The sequence below is a fragment of the Mustela nivalis genome, assembly GCF_964662115.1.
Source record: "Mustela nivalis genome assembly, chromosome: 8".
NCBI lineage: Eukaryota > Metazoa > Chordata > Mammalia > Carnivora > Mustelidae > Mustela > Mustela nivalis.
In genome coordinates, this window is record NC_139027.1 from 30,733,422 (window position 1) to 30,751,286 (window position 17,865).

The 17,865-nt window shown below is 43.5% G+C and overlaps 1 protein-coding gene across 1 annotated transcript in view; it reads left to right on the plus strand.

Moving 5' to 3' along the window:
- Nucleotides 1-5,977: 5,977 nt before the first annotated feature.
- The window catches only part of GALM (galactose mutarotase), a 53,046-nt gene continuing 41,158 nt past the window's right edge, over nucleotides 5,978-17,865 (plus strand). The window contains exons 1-2 of the mRNA XM_082745730.1: nucleotides 5,978-6,417; nucleotides 17,249-17,403. Of these exons, the coding sequence (XP_082601856.1) occupies nucleotides 6,228-6,417; nucleotides 17,249-17,403 (345 nt within the window). The 5' untranslated portion in view covers nucleotides 5,978-6,227. The remainder of the gene's footprint in view (nucleotides 6,418-17,248; nucleotides 17,404-17,865) is intronic.

Here is a 17,865-nt window from a genome sequence, read left to right on the forward strand (position 1 = left end):
ATGTCAGGCTTGCTGTGTCCTGAGATTGCTACTGTAGGGATAATATGAGCCTGGAGATGCTGGGAATCATGGGCAGAAAAAAACAGTCTGAAAATAAGGCCAACACAGTGGAGAACAGAACAAGAGGAGGAGAGAATTCAAGTTCTACTGACATAGTTTTAGCCCAGATCCAGCCACGCCGGAGATTCATCCATAGACTTTTCACTATATTATCTAATAATTTCCCTGTTTTGCCTATGCCAAATTTGAGTTGGTTTATGACTTGTGGAATTAAAAGAGTTCTGACTCTTGAAAGTATTGCTGTCACAAAGGACCACCAGAAGTATTTATTCAGTCTATATAAAACCAAAGAATGTGCTCAGGCCAGTTGTGGCTTTAGAATTTCTCTAAGTAGGTGCCACAATCAAGTAAAAGGGAATGGATGAGGGACTTGTTTTGAAGCTGCAAATTGGTTAATCATCTATTAATCATATCAAAAAATGAGGGGGAAGAAAAGACATCCCCCTCAAGCCACTCCCTTGGGAACACCATTCACTCAGACTAAGGAAAGATCAATCGATGAGGTTTCCAGAGCCTTATGAGGGTCTAATATGTATCTGACTATCAGTGCTTACCTGAGGCTGAAGGAAGTACTGGAAAGTGCTCTGGATTGAAATCTGAGCTCTGCAAAGGCCCCGAGCTAAATGACCCTGGAATAATAGCTTAAATTCAAGGAGATCCTACTTATTTTGCAAGGTTGAGTATATGATATAAATGATATTTCTGCATCCTTCTGCACTGTTTTTTTTTTTTTCTTCTTCTTTAGCATTATAATTACAAAATTTATGCCTGAGCACCTGTGGAGTCCCTAGTGCATTTATTTTCCTGTTATGTCAAATTGCATTACATGGGTATATACCCAAGCTTTTTTTATCCTTTTAAAATTGATGGAGTTTAGGTTGATTCTGAATGTTTATTCTCACACATCATACTGCTATAAATATTCTTATGCCCCCAAATTTGAGTTGGTTTATGACTTGTTTATGACAGAACACTTAAAAGTGTTATGACTCTTTTGAGTTTTGAAGCTGCTTTATGTGAAATTGATTAAGGTATGCAAAAGATCATCTAGGGTATATTCCAAGACATGGAACTGCTGGGTTGTGGGCTATTGTTAGGTTTTATGCAATTTGACTTTATTAGATATTGACAAGTTGTCCTCCAAAAGTCCTCCAAAGTGGTTTTATCAATTGCAACTTCTACCACCTCTGTATGAGAGATGCTTCACTTCCTTTCCAGCATTCAAACATTCATTCAACAAATATCTTTTAGCGATTTACTGATCTGTTCTAGTTACTGGGAAACGGCAGTGGAGGTTCTCACTCTCGTGGAGCTTCGATTTTCTTGGCAGAAGACACAATAACAAATAAACAAATGACAATATAATAGGTCTGGACGTGATGAGTGTCTCTTTTCTAGAATCTGTGGGTGCAAAGGACTAGCTCTACTCCTTGGGCCCTTCTTTATCTATAGTAAGGGCCTGCAATACCCTCTTGAGCCCAATGTAACTTAATTCCAGATATTAATTTTTTACACTTGCCATAAAAATTAGGAGATGAACATTTACATTGCTGTAATGTATTGGAATTTGTAGAGGGCTCTGGCATCCAGGTCTCAGTTGACCACAGTACCAGGCAGAGTACACGGAAGTGGTTACATGCTCCGATCTCTGCAGTTAAAGTGCCAAGGATCAAATCTTGATTTCCTGACTTACAAACCATGTGACCTTGAACAAGTTACTTAACCTCAATAAGTCTCAGTTTCTGTATCTGATAATAGTGCCTGACTCAGAAGGGTGCTTATCATGGTGCCCAGGACACATGTAGCACTTTATATTTACTAGCAATCACTAAATAATAATTGGATGAACCAATCATAGGATATTATTTCCATTTTATAGTTGAGGAAACTGAAATTCAATTTGGTTGAACAAATTGCCTGGCCAGTAAGTTCTGATGCCTTCTGAACCCAGATCTTCTGATATCAGAGTCAATTCTCCACTACGACATTGTAAATACAAAAGTACCGTGTATTCATTCAATGGTTACTTACTGAACATTGAAGATTGCTAGTCTCTGTGCTTGGTGTCAGGAAATTCTAAAATAATCCTAATATAGCTGAATTCTCTGGGCAACCCTGAAATTAAACCTCTGTTGAGGCCAGTCCCAGTGCTTTCTTTCATCCAACATTGACTGGTAATGAATTCTGAAGATTTTACTCAAGGCTTTATGGAAGACAGAGATGAGCCTTGCATCATATTAGACTGTAAGCTCCTTGAAGGCAAGGATCCTGGTTTACTTATCAATGTACCGCCAGTGCTTAGCACAGTGCTTGGCACATACCTAGTGAATATTTGAGGAATTAACATGTCCTACAACAGCATTTAATCCATTTTCCTCAACAACTTCTCACCTGCCCCCATCATGCCTTCCCCAGCAGCTGCTCCAAAATTATCGATGCAACAGAGGTGAATTGAACTGTGAAGAATTCCACATCTTGTGAACTCGATGAGGTTCTCCCCCATATTCCTGGCTTCCAGATATAAGTAGGTTACTTCTGAAACCAAGGATAGTGTTGTTGAGGTCACCAAAAATTTGTGAGTCAACATATCAAGTCAGGGAGCCACTCGCTGAGAAAACAATGACAACAAAATGTATTCATGGAAAGACAAAGAATGATCTAGGACACCGCAGAGTTGAGTGCCCAATGAAGAGAACTGACAACAAACGCTATTGGACTTCAGAGCAACGAGGAAGAGAACAGGAAGGTGGTGACTTGTCAACTGCAGAGAATCTATTTTGGGTCTCTCTATAGACAAACTGTGAGGGGTTGTGAGTTGGTTTTATTATTATAACTCAGAGTTTTCTCTGCCTAGCAGCTTGTCAATAGCTTAAATCTTTGGAGCCATCCCTGATCGGTGTCCCAGGAACAGGACACCTGCAGTGTCTGTGTAGAATGAGGAAGTGGGGCCCAGGGTCCAAGCCCTCAGATTTCCTCATTCCTGGCTCCCCAAGCACTCAGCTTTGAGGATTAGCCTCCAGCAGAGAAGAGAAACTGACCTTATTCTTTACCTGTCCAACCTGATACCTCACTCTCTGGTTGAAAAAAAGGTATCCATTTTAAGTATTTCCTCTAAGCATAAATGTCACAATTCCTTCTCTTTTCACCTCAAAACCTCCCCCTCATCCCAAAAATAAAAATAAATACTTCCTTGAATTTGACAATGTTTCATTTTCAAAGTTACCATTGCCTTACTTCTCACCTAATCCAATCTTGGAGTTGGAAAATATTTCCTTAGGTTTAGGGTGCCTCTTCTTCTTTCTTTTTTTTTTTAAGTGTGCAAATATTCCTTTATTTTATTTTATGTATACAAAATTTATTTTATTATATATATGATAAGATGTTACACACACACATACATATATATACATATATATATATATATATATATATTTTTTTTTTAAGATTTTATTTATTTATTTGTCAGAAAGAGAGAGAAAGCACACAAGCAGGCAGAGAGGCAGGCAGAGGCGGAGAGAGAGGCAGGCTCCCTGCTGAGCAAGGAGCCCGATGCGGGACTCGATCCCAGGACCCTGGGATCATGACCTGAGCTGAAGGCAGCGGCTTAACCCACTGAGCCACCCAGGCTTCCCTACATATATATATTTTAAGTAGACACCACACCCAACATAGGGCTTGAACTCATGACCCTGAAATCAAGAGCCACACGCTCTACCAAGTGAATGAGCCAGGTGCCCCCAGTGCACAAGTATTCCTTTAGACTATCACTGTGGAACTAGGCAAAGAGGATATTTTCGTAAGAAAAGTCAAGATTTGTGCCTAACAGCTGACCTAGCACAAAGCAGTCCTATTTAGGACACTATGTTAAGACCAGTAAAAGTGAAAGGAAAATGAACTGAAGACATGTACTCTTGCCTTCATAGACAGACATCAGTATGTTTCTTTTTCCACCAAGCCTCGCTACAATACCTCCCCTAGTGACACTTGGCTTTGGCCATTCCAGTGCCTTTCTCTCTTTCTGTGACAACATGAGCTTGGCAGAACATTGAGATCTGGAGGCTGAGAAAAGAAAAAGCAGTCTTCCTGCCCACAGAAGAGATTGTGAGACATCCGTGCTAACACAGCATTGCCGAAAGGGCTTGTGTATGAATCAGCCACAAATGTTAAGTGGGCTGACAAGGACTGCAGAGTTGATAGAATTTCTGAGGAAGCGGCACACTGGAGTGCTGTCGGTGATTGTGTGAGTGCGGTGCAGACTGTAATTTCACTTGTTTGGGTCTTTTTGTTATTATGTGTTACACTTCACCAAGGCCCAGTTGCAAGTTCTCTTTTTTCCTTTGCTATCACAATCCCCCCCTGATTCATGAATGAGAAGGGAGGCTTGTGGCAAGAAGGTGAAATAATCCTTCAAACTACAGACAGAAAGGGCTGAGACACGGTTATGTGTATCAGCATCTGATTCTAGGAACACGATTCCAATTCTCATTTCCTGATCATAGATGCATTTTGGTGCTTACCAGAGTCTAGTTGAATCCCCTCCACAGTACCTAGGAACCAAACCGAAAGCAGTGTCACGCAAAGATAGGTATGAAGGCAGTCAAATAAAACCTGTCTTCCGGCTTCCAGCCTCCTTCCCCTTCCTAGGCCCAGGACTGTCTGGAGTTGACACATTCAGTAAAGAAATACACAAGCTTCTGTATTGTATTTGACAATCTCATTAAAGGCCTTTAGAAGCCTATGTTGGTTTTATGGCATCAGAGCCTATTGTGGGGAGGGGTTTGCGGGGAACCTGAGATTAGTCCTCCAACTGATGAGCAGCCTTTCTCAAAGTCTGATCCCAGGTAATCTGCATTAGAATAACGTAGGAAACCCTGTGAAAAGGACAGATTCCTGAGTCTTGCCCTTGACTCATTGAATCAGAAATTCCAGGGATGAGCCTGGAAATACTCATTCTTGAAAAAGAGTGTCTCCTATAATTCTGAGGCACTCTAAAGCATGACAATTATTTAATGATCTGCTTGTCTTCTCCTCTCCCATCAGTACATACTTAAAGCCTTTTTCTGCTTGTACGAAAAAGATGATAAAATTATAGTAGTTAACATTTAGGGAGACCTTACTAAATATTCCCTTAATCCCCCCCCCCCTTTTTCAAAAAGATTTATTTATTTGAGAGCGAGAGATCCAAGGAGCACATGAGTGGGAGGAGGGGCAAAGGGAGAGAATCTTCAAGCAAGCAGACTCCCCTGTTGAGTGAGGAGCCTAGGGCTTGATCCCATGACCCAAATCATGACCTTAACCCACGGGGCCACCCAGGCACCCCTCCCTTAATCTCTTCTTAAAGGAATTTTGGACTTCAGGAACCAGAGGGGGTAGATCCTCAAGGCCCTCCCCAGACCCCTGAGGAAAAGAAAGTCAGAGGCTGTCTCTTACCACCTCCGTGTAACTAAGCCCTAGTTCATCTACACTTGACCTTGTCCAGACTGGTACTCCAAGCCTACCGCCAGGAAAGCCTATGGGCAGAGGTTGCAGCATAAACATGTGGAGAGCTTCACTGCATGGACAAACAGAAGAAATCTGCAGTCAGTGTTCAGAGCTGCCTGTGCTGATTTGCCTCTTCTCTGAATTACCTGTGCCCTTTCTTCTCTGCATCAGTGTTAATTTAAAACCTGAATTGCCCCCTTCCCCGGCAACATTCGTTTGTCTCTAATTCTACTCTCTGCATTTTCCAGAATTTTCTCTGAAATTCTGCCACCAACATTAATGAGAGTTAGCTCACTGCCTGTTTGAGACCCCACCGCCACCACCACCAGAGAGGCGGGGAAGGGTAGAATCCTACAGATTTCAGGATTTGGGTTGAGAGAGACTACACGCTCCAAAATGCAAGTTCACCTCCCAAAGACTACCACTCCCGACATGCACTGCGGCCAGAGTTAGCAAAGGAAAAGCCAGTCTGGAAGTTTTGCCTTCCTGTCACCCTCAGGCAAAGGAAAGATTTAGAAAGTCGCCAGAGGATATTTTTTGCAGGAGAGGTCACTCTCTAAATCTAGGCAAGGAAGGGGAGGAGTCTGAGCCGGGTCCCGCCTCTTCTCCAGTAAAGTCCCACTCCAGCTCTGGAGGCTCGAGTTCCGAGAGGACTGGGAGCCGCTGCACGCCCCCGACTTTCCCCCATGGCTTCGGTGACTAGAGCCGTGTTTGGAGACCTGCCCTCAGGGGCAGGGACAGTGGAGAAGTTCCAGCTGCAGTCAGACCTGCTGAAAGTGGACATCATCTCCTGGGGCTGCACCATTACGGCCCTGGAGGTCAAAGACAGGCAGGGCAGGGCGTCAGATGTGGTGCTCGGCTTTGCAGAGTTGGAAGGTGGGTTGAACTCTGACCTGGGCTGCCCGGGCGGGTCCCAGACCCCGAGCCCTCCCGTACTAGCTCCTCCCCCACACCTCCCCCAATCCCGGATCTATCGATCCATCGGGCTGCAGGCAGCCGAGCTTGTCGCCGTCCGGAGCGCTAGCAGTCAGCCAATTCTGTGCTTCCATCCCGTGCCCGGAAAAAGACTAATGAATGGGAACCGCTACAGGACTTGGCCTCTGGTTATCCATTTAGGCTTTGCTCTAATTAATTTAGAATAGTTGAGGATAAGACGAAACCCCAGCAACCCAGGAGCCGTCTTTGAAGTGTCGGGTCTGTTGGGGGCAAGAAAGGGAAAAGCTGGGGAAGAGGCTCCCAGTTCTTCCCTGGTGTTCTGATGTAGAAGGACAATCCAAGATCGCCTTCTTCCACTTCCTTTCTCCTTCATCAGATCCTCTCTGAGGCCTGGTCATCTCAGAAATGCACCAGCATGGCTCTGTGGGTGTCCACAGTTTAACAGACTTGGCCTGGGGTAACTAGGGCCCAGCGCTCTGGGGCTGCTCACTAACCAGGTACTGAGTGGGAAAGTGGAAGATGGACTCATTGTCTAGCAATGAGGTCTCCTGAGTAGGATGAACTTTCAGTGGAACCCGTGGGCAGTTAGGAACATGTAGGAATCCATGCATTTCAAAAAGGTTCATTCATTTATCTCACTCAGTGAGACAGACAAGGTCCTCACCATCTTCGAGCTTGCTCTTTAGCTGGGGAGATAGACATTAGTCAAATAATTGGATTCATGAATGTTCATAGCTACGGTTTGATCTCAGCAAAGGAAAATGGACACAGTACTATCTCTTGTCACTACCGTATAGCTAGACAGGAGATACGTTCTGAAATAAAGCTGGCAAAGAGAAACTGCTTGACGATAAATGCCCTTTGCTCAGTGGAAGGGGCGTGCACAAAAACTAGAGAGGAGGTTTGAGGTTTTCCTTTAGGTGTGTCTTTCTGTCTGCTTGGTTCTTTAGATATGTAACATGGCTCATGGTTAGAAGTTAACAGAAAACTCTGGGTCTTGGTTTTTCTCTGATGGGGGTTCAGATCTTCTGCTTTCGGAGTCAGAAGGCAGGAGGGTTGACAAGTGACAAAAGAGGAGTCTTTAGAATCATTTTGCTGAGTCACCTCTGTTAGTAGCATAGCTATTTTCTAGGCTGACACAGAATCACAAAGAGATTGCTTGGCTGATGCAAAATTGCCCAGAGGAGTCGAAAATTTGACGGAGGGCCTAGAATTTCAGAGCTGGCAAAACTTGGGAGATGCTAAGTGGTCAGTATCTGCTTTAATCATTTCCATCTCTGCTTATCACCGTTCAGGAGATAGCGGCCCTCCCTTTGTACCTCTACACACACACACACACACACACACACACACACACGTTCACCTACCCTCACTCCTTACCTGTTTTAGTTCTGATACAAGAGTCACGCGGATCTTAAAAGACAAAGCATCCATGGAATTCTTATGAACCTTGTGTCTTGACATGATGCCTGGGAAGCAGCACTGTTTTCATGGGCGTGGAAGTGTTTTTGAGGGCATCCATACAGTGGAGTCATCTCTGAGTCTAGGACTCCTGTAGCAACCAAACTAGAGAAAGTATTATCCCTACATACATGTTCTGAAAAGGGAGAAAAAAAAACCAGATCCCCTCGGATTATAGTGATCTAGCTTGTGCTGTATTGCCCCCCACATTAGTAACCTGTCTTGAGATCCTTAAATAGCATTTTTCTCACTAGGATACGTCACAGCCTTCCCAAAAAGGTTGAATCAGAGCATCTAAAATATTCTGGGTGCTGGATTGAGATAGACATCCTCATTCCTATGCTATGATTTAGGTAATCGAATGATTGATTTTAAAAGGAAAGCACTCTATTTTCAGAAGAGGAGAAGCTGGAAAAAAGCCCTCCGAATATCAATTAGTGCTTTCTGATGTGTGCAGCCATCTTCGAGGTTGTTGCAGATGACCCTTTGTTCCCTTTTTACAGCCCTGTCTTTCAGGTTTTTTTGGTAGATTCTTTCAGTATTGCTAGAGATAAAAGAAGACCTCATATATGTCATAACAGGAAGCATACTCGTCTTGGTTAGAATAGTGTGAAATGGTGCTCTGCTGCTATTTTGATCAATTCTTGTGTATTGAAACCCATGTTAAGAAACTGCCAAAAGGGGGCACCTGGCCGGCTCAGTTGGTGGAGAGTTTGGCCCTTGATCTTGGGGCTATGAGTTTGAGCCCCTCTTTGGGTGTAGAAATTACTTTAAAAAAAAAAAAAAAAACTTAAAAAAGAGATTGCTAACAGTGATTGTCTTTAAAAGAAAGACTGGGTAGCTGGGTCCAGGGTTAAGAAGGAGACTTTATTTTCACTGCATATTCTTTTCGAGTATCTGAATATGTATTGTACGAGCAAAACTAAGTCACTTAAAGCCACAAGATATGACAGAATGTGACAGAATATGGGGTTATCTGGACATTACCGTGTCCCCAAAATGTTTTGAGCCACAGGGAGGAGCTAAGCATGGATAATTCCATGAGACGTGGTCCTTTCCTAACTGCCAGGTTAGATGTGAGCTCTCTCCAGTTTCCCAGATAGCTTATATAAACTGCTTGGATCATGGCCATGACCGGAGGTCAGAATGGTTCCATTTCTCCCTGGGAAAATTAGATCTTTCTTCTGTAGAATTCTAAAGAGGTAGATCATATGATCTTTTGGTTACAGCCTAGAAAAATCAGTAACGCCTCCAATGAATTTTTCTGCCATTTTTTGTACTTAAAATACTTAAAAATGCTTTTCATCATCATGTCCCACCTACAGTCATTATGACTTCTTTCAAACCCTGTGATGAGAGTATTTGCCTATGAGCCTCAGGTAATAAAGAGCCTACCCGCTCAATCACTGCCTGTTCTGCCCCTTTATCTTCCCCCCAGTTACTACCAAATACCCCGCTATTACTGCCATGAGAGCCATTATGGAAAAACATAGAAAAAATGGACTTTGTGCTTTTAGAAAACCACAGTTCATAGGGGCGTGGAGGGAAAGGGATGAGTTCAGAGGCTGCGGTCTAGTGTTGCAGGTGCCCTTAGAGGAACCCTGAGGATTCCCCCGTTTAAATCCCTGCTTTGTCCCTTAAAGCTGTGGAACCTAAGCAAATTATTTAACCTCCCCAGGCTTACTTCCTCGCCTGAATTAGTGGATAATGATGATTAAATGTGCTACCAGCTGTGATAGTGTCTATAGTGAATGATCAGTAGTTTTTATCTCTTTTCCTTCCCTTGCCTCCACATATCTTCCTTCACATCACTTGAACTTTTAACTTCACTGAGTTAACACTGAAAAAAAAAGGGCATGAAGATCCATGTAGCCAACCAGCAGTCATTTGAAACTACATTAAATATTGGGGGCAGTTAAAGTGCTTGTCAATGAAAGTCAGGTCTGTTTTCCTCCGAAAGCCAAAGGGAAGTCATTCAGGTTGTGGAAGCTTCGAGCTGGGATTAGTAGGCACTTTTATTTCGGACTGTAGGGCACTCTGGCTGAAGTTTGGGCTGTAGGAGGTGGATAGCACAGCTGGGGTCCTTGGGATGTTAGAGGAATGGAAGGATCCATTAATATATTCTGGCCAGTCCTTTGCCCAGGAAAAGGGACAGACTTTTCCTCTACCCTTTATCCCACATCAGCAATGGGCTTGAATAAATCATCATTCGGGGGCTTGACCTAGAAACTTGGCCCTTTTTGCATGGAAATCAGTATTTTCTGCATTTCAAAACAAGCTTTTTAATCACGTCCTATTTAGAATTTGAGGACTGTCACTTTCTATAATTCTGATTTGATATAAAACTTAGTAACATATGAAGATAGTATAAAATCCATTTGTTCTAAAGAGTTGTTTGGAGACAGCTGGGAACAGTGGTTTCTGCTGCCCTTATGGTTCAGTCATTGAAAACTCTTACACTAAACTAAGGACTGACTAGTGCTTCTTATCTCCGCGGGCTGTTTACTGTGGCCAGAGAGTGGTGCCATCTGAGGGAATTCTTCAAGCCCATGAAGGAGCAGCACTGCTGTTGGATTTGTCATTGTCTCCAGAGCCAAGTGTGTAACTGGCAGAGAGTTGGGGCCCTGTGTACATATGCTGAATGGATCAAAGTAGATAATATTTATATACACATATATGCATATATATTTATATTATATATAATACTTATAAATATACATATATATAAATATATATAAAAGTAGATACAGCTGAACAATTTTGAACAAAAATTCTGTTTTTCTTCATCTTTTCAAGCTCCTGAAAAGCAGATGAATGGTCCACATTATGCCTCATCAGGGAAATGCAGATTAAAATAATAATGAGGGCTACCAGAATGGCCAAAATCCAGAACACTGACAACACCAAATGCTGGTGAGGATGTGGGGCGACAGGAATCTCAGTCAGTGCGAGTGGGAATGCAAAACGGCACCGCCACTTCGGGAGATAGTTTGATTGTTTCTTACAAAATTAAATGTACTCTAACCATAGGATCAAGCAGTCACACTTCTTGGTTGATACTCAAAGGAGTTAAAAACTTATGTCCACACAAAACCCTGGACAAAGGTATTTATAGCAACTCTATTCATAATTGCCAAAACAAGGGACCAAGATGTCCTTTAGTAGGTGAATGAACAAATAAACTGCGGTCCATCCAGACAATAGGATGTTATTCAGTGCTAAAAAGAAATGAGCTATCAGGCCATGAAAAGCCACTAAAACGCATATTACTAAATGAAAGAAGCCTACCTGAGAGGGCTACATACTATCCAATTCCAACTATGACATTCTGAAAAAGGCAAATTTATGGAGACAGTCCAAAGATCTGTGGTTCCCAGGGGCTACAGGGATGGGAGGGATGAATAGGCTGAGCACAGAAGATATTTAGGACAGTGAAAATACTCTGTATCATATTATAATGATGGATAGGTATCATTATTCATTTGTCTAAACCCACAGAATGTACAACACCAAGAGCCCTCCTGTTGAACTAGGGGCTTTGGGTGATAATGATACTCTGGTGTGGGTTCATCAATGGTTAGAAATGTGTCTCTCTGATGGGGGGTGTTGGTAATGGGAGAGGCTGTCCATCCCTGTGTGGGGACAGGGGATATATGGGGAATCTGTACAGGGGATATATGGGGAATCAGCTCAATTTTGCGGTAGACATAAAACTGCTCTAAAAAATAAAGTCGGTTAAGTGTTTGCCTTCAGCTCGGTTCATGATCCCAGGGTCCTGGGATCGAGTCCCGAATTGGGATCCTTGCTCAGTGGGGAGTATGCTTCTCCCTCTGCTGCTCCCCCTGCTTATGCTCTCTCTTTCTCTCTCTGATAAATAAATAAATAAATAAATAAATAAATAAATAAATAAATAAAATTTTTAAAAAATAAAGCCTACTCAAAAAAAACAAAAACAGATGAAGCAAAACCAAGAGGAGGTTTGCTGGGCCATGGGAACTCATTTTGGTTACCCAGTATAAGGAGTTTGAAAGCTGCAGCTTCGGAAAGAGAGGAGGGTAGGGAGGGAGGTGGTAGCTGGTGGAGAGGTCAGTCTGGCCTGTGCGAAGGGTTGATAGAAAGATCAATTCACCAGAAGGCCTTGTACTTTTCAAATAATGGGATGCTTCAGAACAAGTACGCAGGAGCCAGACGGTGTTCATATCCAGATTTCTCTAATAACTAGCTGTATTCGGGGGCAAGTTACTTAACCTTTCTGTCCTCAGTTTCCACATCTGTAAAAGCAGGGTTGTAATACTGTCTAGTTCGTAGAACCACCCTGAAGATGAAACGAGTTAAATGTAAAGCACTTAGAAAGTGGCCAAGCCTTAGGAAGAACTCGGTGTTAGCTCTTAGGGCTGGTCCGTGGGCAGGACTCTGAGGACCTGCAGGTTAGCAGGGAAGTGAATCACGAGAGACCTGGAAGAGAATGGTTAATGTCTCACTTATGCCCGACCTGTTGAGGAATGGGAACCTATGATCTATAACTGGCCTAATGGTTCAGGGTCTGTGTCCTGAGAGCTCCTCCAGCCATGGTAAAAATAATTCATATGCTTAAATTGCATACTCCTTTTTTAAAATTTAAAATTAATTAATTAGCATATAATGTATTATTATTTTCAGAGGTAGAGGTCAGTGATTCATCAGTCTTATAACAACACCCAGTGCTCATTATATCACATGCCCTCCTTAATGTCCATCACCCAGTTACCCCATCCATTCCCCACCGCACCTCCTCTCCAGCAACCCTCGGTTTGTTTTCTATGATTAAGAGTCTCTGGGGCACCTGGGTGGCTCAGTCATTAAGTGTCTGCCTTTAGCTCAGTTCGTGGTTCCAGGGTCCTGGGATTGAGCCCTGCATTGGGCTTCCTGCTCGGTGAGCCTGCTTCTCTCTCTCCCTCTGCCTGCTGCTCCCCCTGCTTGTGCTCTCTCTCTCTATCAAATAAATAAATAAAATCTTTTTTAAAAAGTCTCTTAAGCTTTGTCTCCCTCTCTGATTTTGTCTTGTTTTATTTTTTCCTCTCTTTCCTATGATCTTCTGTTTTGTTTCTTAAATTTCACACATCAGCGAGATCATATGATAATTGTCTTTCTCTGATTGAGTTATTTCACTTGGCATAATACCCTCTAGTTCCATCCGTGTCATTGTAAATGGCAAGATTTCACCTTTTTGATGGCTGCGTAGTATTCCATTGTATATCTATACCACATCTTCTTATCCATTCATCTGTCGATGGACATCTGGGCTCCTTCCATAGTTTGGCTATTGTGAACATTGCTGCTATAAACATTGGGGAGCATGTGCCCCTTCAGATCACTACATTTGCATCTTTGGGGTAAATACCCAATTGTGTAATTGCTGGGTCAAGGGGTAGCTCTATTTTCAGCTTTTTTTTTTTTTTTAAGATTTTATTTATTTATTTGACAGAGAGAGAGATCACAAATAGGCAGAGAGACAGAAAGAGAGAGAGATGAGGAGAAGCAGGCTCCCTGCTGAGCAGAGAGCCACATGCGGGACTCGATCCCAGGCCCCTGGGATCATGACCTGAGCCGAAGGTAGAGGCTTAACCCACTGAGCCACCCAGGCGCCCCTCTATTTTCAGCTTTTTGAGGAAGCTCTGTACTGTTTCCCAGAGTGGCTGCACCAGCTTGCGTTCCCACCAACAGTGTGTGTGGGGGGGGTCCCCCTTTCTCCACATCCTCACCAACATCTCTCATTTCCTGACTGGTGAAATTTAGTTATTCTCACTGGTGTGAGGTGGTATCTCATTGTGGTTTTGATATGTATTTCCCTGAGAAATTGCATACTCTTCTGATCCACATAGACGGGATGGATACCGAGTGCCAAAGGAAAAGGGGATGGAATTCTGGGGGCATCTGAGTGAAAAACAGAGTAGATGGCAATGCTGGTGATCATGCAAAAAACAAACTACCCCCAAACTTTAGTCTCTACCATTGTAATCATACGGTAGAGGAACTTGAAGAGAAAGATCTATGTAACATGCCTGTACACAGACTTGTAAGTAAAAGAGCACAAGCACATTGCTTTTTATAATCCCTAGAAAGCCCCACAATTTTGCTCCTCAGTATGCCACATAGCCATGAAAAGGAATATGGCAGATGGATATGTAGTCGCATGGACAGATTTTTTTTTCTTTTTTAAGATTTTACTTATTTATTTGTCAGAGAGAAAGAGAAGCGAGAGTGAGCACAGGCAGACAGAGTGGCAGGCAGAGGCAGAGGGAGAAGCAGGCTCCCTGCCAAGCAAGGAGACTGATGTGGGACTCGATCCCAGGACGCTGGGATCATGACCTGAGTCGAAGGCAGCCGCTTAACCAACTGAGCCATCCAGGTGTCCCACATGGACAGATCTTAAGGCATTTGATAAATGAGATCCTGCAAAGTCATATGCACTGTACAGTTCTCTTTATATCAATACTGCATTTGTGTATTTGTATGTGTTTCTCTATAGTTAATTTAAACAAAACAAAACAAAACAAAAAAACTAGAAGTGTATATGCCAGACTGTTCGCAGTGGTTGTCACTGGGAGGAAGAGTTAAGGCACGAAAGAGGGAGTTTCACGTTTTACTCTTTTTTTTGTTGAAGATTTATTTAATTATTTGAGAGAGAAGGAGGGCAGGGGGGTCAAGGGGGACAAAGGGAGAGAGAGAACCTCAAGCAGACTCCTTACTGAGCATGAAGGCTGACATGGGGCTCCATGTCACAACCCTGAGATCATGACCTGAACCGAAATCAGGAGTCAGACACCTAACCGGCTGAGCCACCCAGGTGTCCCTTTCATGCTTTACTCTTTGTTAAGGTTGCCAGATTTGGTAAATAAAAATATGGGACACCTGATTAAATTTGAAATTCAGATAAATAACAGATAGGTTTTTAAAACTTTTTCTTTTAAGATTTTATTTATTTATTTGACAAACAGAGATCACAAGTAGGCAGAGAAGCAGGCATAGAGAGAGGAGGAGGCAGGCTCCTCGTGGAACAGAGAGCCTGATACGGGGCTGGATCCCAGGACCCTGGGATCATGACCCGGGCCGAAGGCAGAGGCTTTAACCCACTGAGCCACCCAGGTGCCCTGGTTTTTAAAACTTTTTGAAAAGTTTTTATTTATTCATCTATTTAAGTAATCTCTACAATCTCTACCCAACATGGGCTTATAACATAAGCATATTAACAGTAGTTCTCTCTAGTGGTGAGATTAGGATGATTTAAATTTCTTGGGGCACCTGGATGTCTCAGTCAGTTGCTCATGTGACTCTTGGTTTTGACCCCACGGTCAAGAGTTGCATGCTCTTCTGACTGAGCCAGGCTGGCACCCTAACAAATGGTTTTTAAGTGTTAAGTATGTGTCATGTATAATAATAATATGTATGTACTTATATTAAAAATTATTTATTATTTATCTGAAATTGAGACTCAGCTGGGTGTCCTGTATTTCATCTGACACGCTGCCTCTCTATATTTGTTTAATGCTCTTTTTTTTTTTTTTTTTTTAAAGATTTTATTTTTATTTATTTGTCAGAGAGCGAGCAAGAGCGAGCACAGGCAGACAGAGTGGAAGGCAGAGTCAGAGGGAGAAGCAGGCTCCCTGCGGAGCAAGGAGCCCGATGTGGGAGTCGATCCCAGGACGCTGGGATCATGACCTGAGCCGAAGGCAGCTGCTTAACCAACTGAGCCACCCAGGTGTCCCTGTTTAATGCTCTTTAAAGGATAGTTTCATGACATAATTTTATTATTCTTTTTTTTTTTTTTTTTTAAGATTTTATTTATTTATTTGACAGAGAGAAATTACAAGTACACTGAGAGGCAGGCAGAGAGAGAGAGAGAGAGAGAACGAAGCAGGCTCCCTGCCGAGCAGAGAGCCCGATGCGGGACTCGATCCCAGGACCCTGAGATCATGACCTGAGCCGAAGGCAGCGGCTTAACCCACTGAGCCACCCAGGCGCCCTAATTTTATTATTCTAAAAAAGTAAAAAGAGAAAACAGTACTTCTTGAGACAACACAAAAATATGATTTTTAGTTAAGGAAGTTGATTGGCCTAGAAAATAGCAAATTACAAAGCAGCACTTAAATCAAGACTCCATTTTTTTTTTAGATTTTATTCATTTATTTAACAGTGATCACAAGTAGGCAGAGAGGCAGACAGAGAGAGAGGGGGAAACAGGCTCCCTGCTGAGCAGAGAGCCTGATGCAGCGCTCGCTCCCAGGACCCTGGGACCATGACCTGAACCGAAGGGAGAGGCTTTAACCCACTGAGCCACCCATGCACCCCTCAAGACTCCATTTTTATAAAAAGGAGAAGAAAAGCACAGGTCCACATGTACTAAAAGGCAGGAGTATATACATAAGAATTTTTTTTTAAATTTTTTCAAAGATTTTCTTTATTTATTTGAGAGAGTGAGAGAGGAGAGGAGGTCAGAGGGAGAAGCAGACTCCACATGGAGCTGGGAGGCCAATGCGGGACTCAATCCCGGGACTCTGGGATAATGACCTGATAGAAGGTAGGCGCCTAACCAACTGAGCCACCCAGGCACCCTCTACATTAGAATATTAACAGGAGGTCTCTCTCTAGTTATGAGATTAGGATGATTTAAATTTCTTGGGGCGCCTGGATGTCTCGGTCTGTTGTGCATCTGACTCTTGGTTTTGGCTTGGTTGTGATCTTATGAGTCTTGAGATCAAGCCCCAAGTGGGGTTCTGTGCTCATCGAGGAGTCTACTTAAGACTCTCTCTCGGGCGCCTGGGTGGCTCAGTGGGTTAAGCCGCTGCCTTCGGCTCAGGTCATGATCTCAGGGTCCTGGGATCAAGTCCCGCATCGGGCTCCCTGCTCGGCGGGGGGGCCTGCTTCCCTTCCTCTCTCTCTGCCTGCCTCTCTGCCTACTTGTGATTTCTCTCTGTCAAATAAATAAATAAAATCTTAAAAAAAAAAAAAGATGAGAAGAAAAAAAAAAAAAAGACTCTCTCTCCCTCTTCTTCTCTGCCCCTCCCCAAGTAAATAAATCGTTGGAAAAAAAAAGATTTCTTTTTTTGTGCTTTATAAAGTTCTTTTACAATGTTTATAAAGAACATGCATTACTTTCGGAAAGGGAAAGTGTCATGTGTAAAGAATATCTCGCTCTGTGCTCCTCTGAGGAGCTGCGTAGGTCCAAGTTGTTGCTACTTTCAGCTGCTCTCAGAAGAAGTTGGTGGGCAGCACCGTGAGCCTCACCTTTGGTTTCCAGTTTTAAACAACACTTTCATCTCATGTCTTGCAGGTTACCTCCAAAAGCAGCCCTACTTTGGAGCCGTGGTTGGCCGGGTGGCCAACCGAATTGCCAAAGGAACATTCACATTGGATGGGAAGGAGTATAAGCTGCCCATTAACAATGGACCCAACAGTCTGCATGGAGGAGTCAGAGGATTTGATAAGGTAAGTCAGGGGCACCGGACAGGGTCTCCACCTTCGCACATACCATATGTTCACCAGGCTCATCCTAGGCCCTATAGCAAATGTGTGGGGAGATGATACAGGAAAGAGGCCGATCCAGGGGCTCGGGGGAGCAGGGGTGCTGGCCCTGTTCCAGGACCCATCCTTCTGTAGCTCATCAGACTGTAAGAGGCAGGGGAGCCCTTAGAGAAAGGCTGACAGCTCTTGACTTGGGAAAAACAGGGCATGATTTTCTCCTGGTGTTGGGATCAGGAAGTCCAGTGGACCTTGGGCACAACGGAAAAGTGGCTTAAAAATAATACCTGCCAAGGGGCGCCTGGGTGGCTCAGTGGTTTGGGCTGCTGCCTTTGGCTCGGGTCATGATCTCAGGGTCCTGGGATCGAGCCCCGCATCGGGCTCCCTGCTCCGCGGGAAGCCTGCTTCCCTCTCTCTCTCTCTCTGCCT